Here is an 11,673-nt window from a genome sequence, read left to right on the forward strand (position 1 = left end):
ACCTCTTCAAAGAAAAACAAGAAGGTCCAGTTGCCTCTTGTAGAAGCTCCTTCAATTCCTTTGTGCCTCAGTTGCAAGTTGCTTTTCTGTTGGTGGCCTGGTCTGCTCTAGGTCATTAATTTAATATAGTGAAGGCTAACCTTCCTCCCCCCCAGCTGTTTTATGGCATGTTTTAAGCTCTCTATTATGCGAATACATTTCCAACTTTATAAACAAATAATGTCCTACCTTGCTTTTACATAAATATTAAACATACACATACAGAAATCCATCTTATTTTTCCCATTTGAGATAAGAAATGTTATGCAGAGAAAAAGAAAGCTAAAGAAATTAAATGATAATAAAAAGGAAAGGAAATATAGCTAATAAAACTATTTTATACTATTACAATCTACCATAATTTGTGCATACTATCCTACTTCCAATTATTTCATGCACTTCTTTTTCTTCTTTCTCCTTCTTGTGTGTTTCTGAGGAACTCATCAACCTCATCCAGCCTCAGGTCTTCCCTTTCTTTCAACCAGTACAGGGGTACCTCTACTTAAGAACTTAATTTGTTCCATGACCAGGTTCTTAAGTAGAAAAGTTTGTAAGTAGAAGCAACTTTTCCCATAGGAATCAATGTAAAAGCAAATAATGCGTGCAAACCCATTAGGAAAGAAATAAAAGCTTGGAATTTGGGTGGGAGGAGGAGGAGGAAGAATAGGAGGATAGTTGCTCCTGAAGGAAGAAGGTAAGATGAGGGAATAAAAAAAAATCCAAAACTTTAAGGCTTAAAAAAAAGAGGGACTCTGAGCCGGAGATTAGGAGCATGCACCTCCCATACACCCGGCACGAGGCTGCCTCCCATTCACTGCGCCAGAGAGAGAAACCCAAGAGGAATGGCAGGAAACTGGCCGGGCCTTCATGCCACTCTCAAATTTCCTAGGAAATTTTTCCGTGCTCGGGTTCTTAAGTAGAAAATGGTTCTTAAGAAGAGGCAAAAAAATCTTGAACACCCGGTTCTTATCTAGAAAAGTTCTTAAGTAGAGGCGTTCTTAAGTAGAGGTACCGCTGTAATGGATTGCAGCTGGTACAGCTGGGATTGGGGTTTCAGTAGCAGAAATTGAGATGCACACGCATCTCTGTGCCCATGACACCTGCACACACGCGCATGTGCAAGATTTGACTTCTGCGGTTTTTTGCTTTTGCGCATGCACGGAAGCAAATAAATTGCTGAAAACTGGCGAAATCTCATGCACGTAAGTGTCCTCATGTGAGATTTTTCTTGCTGAGCATGCTCAGAAGCCAAATCTTATGTTGATGGGCGTGTGCACCCCCGCCAGACACGTGTGCACCCACAATGGTCCCAGAGAGCGCACCAGTAGTGGCCGGTAAGTGCAACTCCCACCTGCTTCCAACCATTCACTTTTTCACATATCAGTTGTGGAATTTCTCATTTATCGTCTCTATGAACCTCAAACAATAACAATAAGAATATATTTCATACTGGCTACTCTGTTTTGTATTCAATCTACATTAATTTAGCAATCAATTACTGTTTGACTCTACTTTCTTGTTTTGCACAAATACCTCTGTGGTCAACTTACTTTTCTGTTTCTCCTGTCATATCAACTCTCACTTTTATACTACAAAGTTGAGAGAAACATATAGCCCAGTGATGGTGAACCTTTTTTTTCCCTCTGGTGCCAAAAGTGTGTGTGTGTCTGCGCTATCGCACAGGCGTGAGTGCCCACACCCGTAATTTAATGCCTGGGGGAAGCGAAATCAGCTTCCCCTGCCCCCCCCCCGGAGGCCCTCTGGAGGCCGGAAATGGCCTTTTCCCCAACTTCTGGTGGGCCAAGTAGGCTCGTGTTTCACCTTCCCCAGGCTCCAAAGGCTTCCCAGGAGCTATGGGAGGGTAAAAATGTCCTCCCCATCCCTCCAGAGACTTTCTGGAAGCCAAAAACGCCCTCCTAGAACCTCTGTGCAAGTCAAGATTCAGCTGGCCAGCACACACATGCACATTGGAGCTAAGCTAGGGCAACGGCTCAAGTTCCAGCAGATATGGTTCCATGTACCACCTATGGCACTCGTGTCATAGATTCGTCATGACTGATAAAGCCATGGGAGATCAAGAGAGGAGAAAGGTGTGGGGAAAATGAGCAGGACGGGGTGAGCAAAAACGGGAGGGAACCATGGAGATCAAGAGAGGAGAAAGGTGTGGGGAAAATGAGCAGGACAGGGTGAGCAAAAATGGGAGGGACCCATGGAGATCAAGAGAGGAGAAAGGTGTGGGGAAAATGAGCAGAACGGGGTGGGCAAAAACAGGAGGGAAAGACCCATGGAGCTCAAGAGAGGCTCTTCGCCTTGCTTCCTCTTGCCACCTGTTGCTGTCACTCCCCACACTCCTTCTCTTCAGCTTTGTCTGCCGGCAACTTTTTATTTTTTAAAGCCTTAATGTTTTGGATTTTCCTAATGGGCTTGCACGCATTATTGGCTTTTCCATTGATTCCTATGGGAAACATTGTTTCATCTTACAAACTTTTCACCTTACGAACCTCGTCCTGGAACCAATTAAGTTCGTAAGATGAGGTATTACTGTACTTGCTATCTCTCATCTTTGCACATCTGAACATTTCTTCATCCAAATACACAGGCCGTCTCCTTGCTCTGGTCTTTTGCCATGTATAGGTTGCCAATATTAACTCATTTATTTTTCTTGTAATAGCTACCTTTATCTTGGATACATCATTTTCAATATTACTTGTTGTATCATACATCCATAATTTATTGCAAATCCTTTGGATTCTCAGACAACAACACAGTATCATACTTGTACAAAGCTACACAAATATTCACATCCCAACCAACCAACTGCTAATGAAATCAAAATTCATTTGTAAATGCATTAAATAAAAAAGGGGACAACACGCATTTTCATCTTATACCCTGCTCTACATTCAACTATTTAATAAGTATTCAATTTATTCTCACCCATGATTTCTTATCCTTTATCATTTTACTGTGTTCAGCAATTAAGCCTTTGTCTCTATAGTCATTTAAATGTTCCAGAATTCCAGCTGATTTATTTTGTCATATAGTTTCATTAAATCAGCAAACATAATTTTCTTGCTACATTCACAGGGTTATTAATGACCATTTAAAATGCAAAAAAGTGTTATACCCATCACTACGTGACGTAAAACTGCATTGCGTTTCCTAAATTTTAGTCATTGTTATTTCTTGTACTTTTTCTAAAAGAATTTTACCAAACAGCTTCTTAGGCATACTTCATAGAATTAATCCCTTGTTTTCACATTCACTCTTGCTATTTTCCCTTTGTAGAAGGGAGCAAAAATAGCATTATTCTCACAGTCAAACACCATCTAGCCTGGAGATTTAATAGTGGTCTTCTATTCTTATGCTAATCAGGTCTAACCCTGATTCATTTTTCCAAAATTAGCCAAAGTAAGCTAGATGCTCCCTCCTGCTGTGACCTAAATAGAAGTACAATACAACATTACAACTGGAAACCTCAGCAAATAAAAATTAAGTCCAAGACTGCAGATTAAAAACCTCATAGTGTAATTCATTAAAAGTCTGGTATGTTGTAGTTATTGGGAGTTGCTTCCAGATTATCATTCATGTAGTCATATTTTAAATCAGCCATGAGAGCTATCATGGGCTTTCCTAAATATGCCCATGTCTCATCAACAGTCCACGACCTGCACTGGCTGCCGATCAGTTTCCGGTCACAATTCAAAGCGTTGGTTATGACCTATAAAGCCCTACATGTTATCAGACCAGAATACCTTTGGGACCGCCTTCAGCCGCACGAATCCCATCGACCCATTAGGTCCCACAGAGTTGGCCTTCTCCAGGTCCCGTCAACAAAACAATGTTGTCTGGTGGGCCCCAGGAGAAGAGCCTTCTATGTGGCGGCCCCGGCGCTCTGGAATCAACTTCCACCGGAGATCAGGACTGCCTCCACCCTCTTTGCCTTTCGCAAACTACTGAAAACCCACCTATGCCGCCAGGCTTGGGGGAAATAACTGACCCTTAGCTGTTTCATTTTATGTCTGGTTTAATTGGATGGTATGACTGTTTTATAATGGGTTTTTATATTTTTTTTTTAAATATTAGATTTGTGCTTTGTATTTTGTTGTGAGCTGCTCCGAGTCTTTGGAGAGGGGCGGCATACAAGTCTAATAAATTAATTTAATTAATTAATTAATTAATTTGGATTGATAAATTGAAATCTATTTTGGAAGAAAATAGATAAACATTTTCCAACTTTTTTTTTTACATTTATCATCCTGAAAAAGTTTAAAGTCTTAAAATCTAAGAGATAGATCTGTAACAAGATTCAAGTCAGATTACCAATCATTCTGGTATGAAAGAACCTAAATTCAAATGAGGTTCCAGTTTTTATCTATCCAGTGTTGAAGTACTGAACTGTCTTAACATTTTTACACTGGTCCAATTTAAGATGCTAGCTTGACTAGCATCTTAAATAGTTAATAGCTTAACTATTAACTAGGAACAGATCTCATAAGCTTTGCTGGATGGGGGAATGACCAGGAGACTTCAGGCCTGGAGACTGATGTGGAAAGAACATTTTAAGAAAAGGCTGTGGCAAATTACTTTGAAATTCTTGCCACTTTATCTTGGACTTGCAGTCCCTACCCTTTCAAAGGAATATTTATATTCTGTTTACCTGTTCGTATAGGTAAAAGGTGGAATCAGTGACTCATGTTCTTTTTATGCTGTCATTTTTATAGATACAGTATTTGTGCAGCTTTGAATGTTACCCTGCTACAAAATATACTAGGAAGGGAGTTATTATCTGACATATTCTGAGCATTTCGGCAGGCTAGCAAGGTTTGAGCTGTTGCTTACTCCACATGCCAGCCTTAGTAAAGTCAAAGATTGTACCTTGATTTGATAATGAATTGCATTTTTAGAATTTAAGAGTTAAACCCTGGTTAGTGTTAATTAAATTTCGGGGATATCCTTTTGCTTTTGCAAACATAATTTGCAAAGTCTTTTTCATGTAACCAATCAGTCTGTGTTTTTAATAATGAAGAGAATTTTGATTGGATTTAGCTTTGTTAGAATCTAAATTCTCATCTTCCATTCTTCAAAGGTTAAGAGACTCTTTTGCTTTTTTATAAAATTTATTATTTTTTTTCCCAAATATAACAAAAAAGACATACACATACAACATTTGGGAAACAAAAGTTTCCCCACTTTTTTTGATTGTTCGATCAGAGAATTTTACTTCTTTCACATAGTATTAATTCTTTAATTCTTTTATTTGACATGATGCTTTGCTTGAATTTTTATTTATTTCTTTGCTGCTCTTTCCTTTAACCAGTCATAAAATTTTGCCCATATTTTATAATAATCTGAATCTTCCTTACCCTCTAATTTTTTGGATAACCTGTCCATCTTCGCACAGTCCAATATTTTTTTAATTACTATATTTTCTTCCGGTGCTTTATCCATTTTCCATAGTTGGGCATATGCTATCCTGGCAGCTGTTAATATGTGTATAACTAAGTATCTTACCTCTTTTTCCATTTTTTTATTAAAAATACCCAATAAATACAATTCTGGTTTTTTTCAAATTCTTTTTTTATTATTTCTTTTAACCAATCTGTTATTTTATTCCAGAAATTTTTTGCTTGTACACATGTCCACCATTGATGATAGAACGTTCCTCTTTCTTTTTTGCACTTCCAGCACAATGGGGAGGTTTTTGGGAACATTTTTGAAAGTCTTTCCGGTGGTAGGTGCCGCCTGTAAAACATTTTTAATTGGTTTTCCTTGAATGCAGTCGATTTTATCATCTGCTAATTATTAGTCCATAATTTTTCCCATTTTTCTAATTCAATTGTGTAGACTCTTTAGGTACATCATAATATATAAGATGAAATTAGGAAAGACCCAGGAATGAATAAAAATAATTGGGACCCCAAGCAGTGTTTCCAGCTCATATTTTTCTTGTTTGGTTCATTAAACCAGCAGATAACCAACTAGCCCATCTTAGAACTATTCTACATAAAACAGTGTGATTCCCTTTGCTACTTCCTTAAAATGTATTATTTCTTTTTCACCCAACAGATTATTGTATGGGGAGACTATGGACGTATGGATCACAAATCCTTTATGGGAGTGGCACAGATACTTTTGGAAGAACTGGACCTGTCCAATATGGTGATTGGCTGGTTTAAACTATTTCCTCCTTCGTCCCTAGTAGATCCAACTTTGGCCCCTCTTACAAGAAGGGCCTCCCAATCGTCTCTCGAAAGTTCAACAGGACCGTCGTACGCTCGCTCATAGCAGCTGTGAACTTTATCATAGCAACGTGACAATATATATATATATATATATATATATATATATATATATATATATATATATATATATATTTAACAGGTCGCAAGCTCTGGTAACACTGCATGCTTAATGTTGCGTCTTTGGAGCCCGTTTCTACGGCTAAAAAGCGATCCTGTATTCTCAGAGGAAGTTGCACACATTGTGCTCTGAAGGAAGCCCTCAGGTGAAGGAATGGAAGTGGAAGAACTGAATGGTTTGGAGTTCAGTGACACTCAACTTTTAATCCAATTTGAAGCCATGGATTAAACTAAAGAATCAAGTTGTCTCATGCAACAAGAATCCCTTCAACGGCACGTCTGTTTTCTTCTTCCCTTTTCTTTATTGGCCCTTTTCTGCCCGCACCCACCCAAGCCTGGTTATGCCACAGAAATATAGAGCTACCCAAAGAAGTCGTGCTGGAAGGAAAAAAGAAAAGTGAGCTGTCATTGCAATTCATTAACAGCAGAGGAAACTTGCCTTATCAGAAAGCTTGAAGACTTAGAGTGGCAGGCTTTGTAATTCCAGCCACTAAGAGAATCAAATCCAGCGTGGACTAAGTGAAAAGTAAAATTCTGTGGCTATACTGTACTGTATGAATTAAAGACACTTTTTTTGCATGGACACAGATTATGCTGAACATTTAAAATTATTTTCTTGGGGCTGCAACTTGCAAAAAAAAAAAAAGAATAAATCAGCCATTTTCAACAATTTATATTATTTTTAAAAATAAATTTCACTAGTGCATGGTTTTAAAAGGGAGAGAATGCAACAAGGTGATAAACACACCAAGTTATCATTCTTTAAACCAATCATGGTCTGTGTTTTTGCAGACAACAATGAAAAATTAATAATTTCTAGCAAATACTCAAATTATGTTTATGTGACAAGAAATAAATGTAATATATTAAATTTATTTAAATGTAAAAGGTACAAGCCTTGTAAAGTTCAAAATATGTGCAAATTGTACACTTCCCCTTCTTGTTTCCCCCATCCTCCTTTTGCCCTCTCGTTGCTGTCCTGGCTTCCAGGACGATCATTATCCTTCGAAATTGCTACTTTTTGACTTACTACTCTCAAGCTCCCTATTTGATTCAGGGATACAGACTGATTCTGCATTTCTGAAATCTTTGAGTAAAAAAAAAATTGTTTAAGAACTTTTTTCAAGCATGTTGAAAAGAATTTTGCAACATGGCTTGGGGAGTACATTACAATAATTCAGCATGTATTTGATAACAAATTGAACTTTTTGCTGTTTATTGTACAGTGCATGAAAAACTTTTCCCTCTCACCTTCAAATTGAATTCTACAGCAAAATACTGGAATCATGTGGCCATTTGTAAAACGTCTTCAATAAATTTGTTTTCAGCACCAGCATCATTCATTCAAAGGTTGAACTATCATTTCTCGATAAAGAAATATCAGAACAGTCTTGGTAAATATCAGCATCTTATCACTTCCATTGAGCCAAATAAATTGCTACCTATTAAAACTCTTCTGTTCAGTTTTCATAAACTGGGATGGGAAAATCAGTGAATATGAACTTGACATTCAAGTCATAATTTGAGCTGTAGTCCTGTATCTACTTAATCTTTCTATTAATGGGAATTACATGCCCAAAGAGATTGCAGGTTTTTTTAAATTCTTAAACGCCTTAAACAAAGTACATAACATTTATTAATTTTGACACCCGTCACCAAGAACCTAAAATGCACACGTTGCAGGTATTTGAAGAAACAAACACCTGTTTCCTATATCAGGTAATTTCGGGTAACTGGAAATGTGGATAATTTTAAGTCCAGATCTCATTTTTTCCTGATAAAAAAATATGTAACTTGTTCTTGTTGAAGTATATCATCCCCACCCCCCGTATCTTTAGATGCCTTACAGACCTATTGTTTAATGATGAGGCATTGCAATAATATTTTAATATGTGCAACTATTAATTTAAGGCCATACTCATGAATATTTTACTTTTGTATTTACATATCCCTGAATGTACATGAATTATAGGAGGGCAAAAGGGAAAAAAATGGGTATACTGCCATTTCTTTTATATGGTTCAATTTTAAAACAGAACAGAATTCCTTAAAGGTTTGCCATCGTTCCATGCATGAGTACCATTGAATGTGAATGGAATTAATACAGTCAAAATGCTTGGTGAATTGTACCCTTGCAGTGATCTCAAACAATACCTGCACCCCAAAGGGAATTCTTGTTGACAGGAGTTCTGTTTGCGTACCAAACTCTTTTGCATTCATAAAAGAATGACCTGGATAAGAAGGATTATTGATCTTTTACAAGATTATGTATAGGTTAATGACGATCGGTTAAAAACATATTGTCTGAAATAATTTAATCACCTGTGTATGAGCAATCAATGAATACTAACACATGCATTAATCCCTAAAAATAATAATAAAAAAACATTTTTAAAATGTACGACTCTTTTCCTGATACTGTGATATGCAGTGGGTGCACACTTTATGCATATTCCTATAAAATAATTCTAATTTGGACAAGGAGGACATGACGATATGAAAAGTGTGTATGTAACTAGTCATTATGCAGTATTTATTTTTGATTGTATTTTTTTAATATTCACATGTCTGCAACTCTTCTTATAATTTAGTCATGTAAATAGCATAATTCCAGTGACCACAGCTGTCTTGTACATAATCTGTTTTAAAAGTAACTGGAATCAAGGTTGGGAGAGAAAAGGCAGAATAGGCCTTTTGTTGAACACCAATCAATGTAAATCAAACTCTGGTGATGGTATTTAAGACTTTAAATAAAACATGTTTCTTTAGAGAATTTGTGGTTATTTTTATCATGTATATATATATTTATACATGAATTTATAAAAATGAAATTTGACAACCAGCATGGTGGTGTTGTGGTTAGCTCTGGCCCAGCTCCTGCCCCAAGGACTGTGGATGTGGGGGAGACATCCACATGCTGCAGGCCTGTTCTGCGCCCGGTGGAATCTGCTGATGAAGGCTCCTCTGACCAAGAAGACATGAGTTACAGGGAGGAGGAGAGTGTGGCAGACAGCTCAGAAGGAGATCAATTATCTAGCTCCTCCTTGGATTCAGAACAAGAGTTAATGATACAGCCATGCATGCGGAGAGCGATGCATAGGCAACAACAACTGAGAGATTATTATCAAAGAAAATGAGGCCACCTGTGGTTGGGTGGAGCTGTGGTAATTAGCGAGGCTGCTATAAAGAGCAGCCTGTGGGTTTGGCCATTGTGTAGGATTATCTGATCGTTGTGTTTCGTGATTGCTTTACTGACTTTGACCTTTTGTGTGCTGATTTTTCCCTGCTTTGAAACTAAACCAGAGCAAAGTGTGTTTCACTTTGTGAAAGAAGAAGGACTGTGAATTGCCTCACAGCTGCAAGCTAAGTATCACAGAACTGATAAGGGACTTGTACAAATTACCAGTTTGTTTGGAGACGAGTGCTCTTTGCTATACCAAAAGAGGGCTTAGTTTAAGTGAATTTTCATTATAAAGAACATTGTTTTGAATTTTCAAACGTGTGTGTGTCTGAAATTTGTACCTGTGAATTTTTGGGAGGAGTCTACCAGAGAGCCCCACAGAACAGGTGGTATGTAATATGCTAAAGTAGGCACAGGTCCTTACTTAAGATGGTGGGATGACCTTGGGGCAAACGGTCTTTCTTCTAGTTCCAGATAAAACCATCTGTTCAAATTGAAAAGCACCTACCAACCTGTCTGTAACTTCAATAAAAAGGCCTTCAACCTGTTCTGTGTGAGTTTGGAATGATGATTATGATGATTACTTGAGATCTTAATGCCTGGATTATGAATACAAGTCACACTAACATGCTATCTGGTGTGCTTATATTACTAACTCTGCAGGGACAGGTAAACCCGGATAACCGTCAAGAAGGCCTAACCTCAACTTAGACTCCTGAAAGATAATAATAAAAATTAAAAATCCACACGTGAGATTTTGCTTGCGTGCATGCACAGAAGCCAAATCTTTCGCTGGATATGCGCGCACGGCAATCTCAGAGGGCACACTGGCAGTGTAAAAGATGAGCAGCCCTTCAGTAGTTTTGGGGTGTATGGGGTACTGAGGGAGGGGTAGCCCCTCTGGTGTAGGGGCTTGTTCTGTCCTTTTATGGCAACTCATTTTAGGGTAGCTCGTTCACCTTTACTCCACACCCGTCACTCAGTTCTCACCTGTGGCTCCTAGCAGCTGTACCATGAGCAGTGGCCACACCCCTGGCAACAGCTCTTACAGGCTGGCCAAACCAGGTTGAGAGTAGCCGATGGGCTATAAAGTTTAGCGAGATAGGGACTTGTCTATCCCGAGCATGTGAAGACAGAAACATAGAAACAGACAGTAACTGAATTTAAACATGCCTGGGATAAACATATATCCATCCTAAGATAAAATACAGAAAAACTCCCCCCGGATATCAGGGTTGCCCCCACCCTCCTTGCCTTTCGTAAGCTCCTTAAAACCCACCTCTGTTGTCAGGCATGGGGGAATTGAGATATTCCTTTCCCCCTAGGTTTATAAAATGTATGCATGGTATGTCTGTTTGTATGATTGGTCTCTTAAATTGGGGTTTTTTAAATTACTTTTTATATTAGATTTGTTATATTTATCTTTTTTACTGCTGTTAGCCGCCCCGAGTCTGCGGAGAGGGGCAGCATACAAATCTAATAAATAAATAAATAAATAAAAATAGTATAAGGGCAGACTAGATGGACCATGAGGTCTTTTTCTGCCGTCAGTCTTCTATGTTTCTATGTTTCTATAATCTGATCTATTGAACTGTGTGCTACATGATTATTTGAGAATTTAGTATAGACTAGAGATCGTTGCTCAACCTGGACCTCTTTGCTCTTGGAATAGCTTTGGTTTAGTTAAACTATTAGTTTAAGGCTAATTTTTAAAATTCTTTTTGCCAAACTGTTTTAAAGCATGTCTATGGAGATTCAGGTCATGGTTGACCCAAAGGTGCTTTTTCAAAAAGCAACTGAACTTTCTTTGTTTTTCCTAGATGTTTTAACATCCAATTAACTGTTTGGTTCTTTTAATTTCTTCAAGAATACTTCCCCAAGATGGTTATCTATATACCTTCATGCTGATTGAGGATTATGGGTTTTTAATTTAATACACTGTTGTGATTCAGTCTGAGGCTCCTTGGGGAACGGCTGGAACTCTGCGGCTCCATGCTCAGAGGGGGAGGACGAGGAACAGGAGGAGGAGGAGGACCAGGCAGACGGGGAAGAGGAATGTCAGGACGAGGAGGAGGGGGAACAGCCTGAGAC

General features: G+C 38.2%; 1 protein-coding gene across 29 annotated transcripts in view; it reads left to right on the forward strand.

Annotated features, from left to right (window-relative positions):
- RIMS2 (regulating synaptic membrane exocytosis 2) overlaps positions 1-6,327 on the forward strand; it is a 361,362-nt gene extending 355,035 nt beyond the window's left edge. For all 29 annotated transcript variants that reach the window (XM_070748179.1, XM_070748182.1, XM_070748173.1 and 26 more), the window contains one exon: positions 6,109-6,327. In XM_070748179.1, the coding sequence (XP_070604280.1) occupies positions 6,109-6,327 (219 nt within the window). The remainder of the gene's footprint in view (positions 1-6,108) is intronic.
- Positions 6,328-11,673: the final 5,346 nt, after the last annotated feature.

Source organism: Erythrolamprus reginae, chromosome 3 (genome assembly GCF_031021105.1).
Source record: "Erythrolamprus reginae isolate rEryReg1 chromosome 3, rEryReg1.hap1, whole genome shotgun sequence".
NCBI lineage: Eukaryota > Metazoa > Chordata > Lepidosauria > Squamata > Dipsadidae > Erythrolamprus > Erythrolamprus reginae.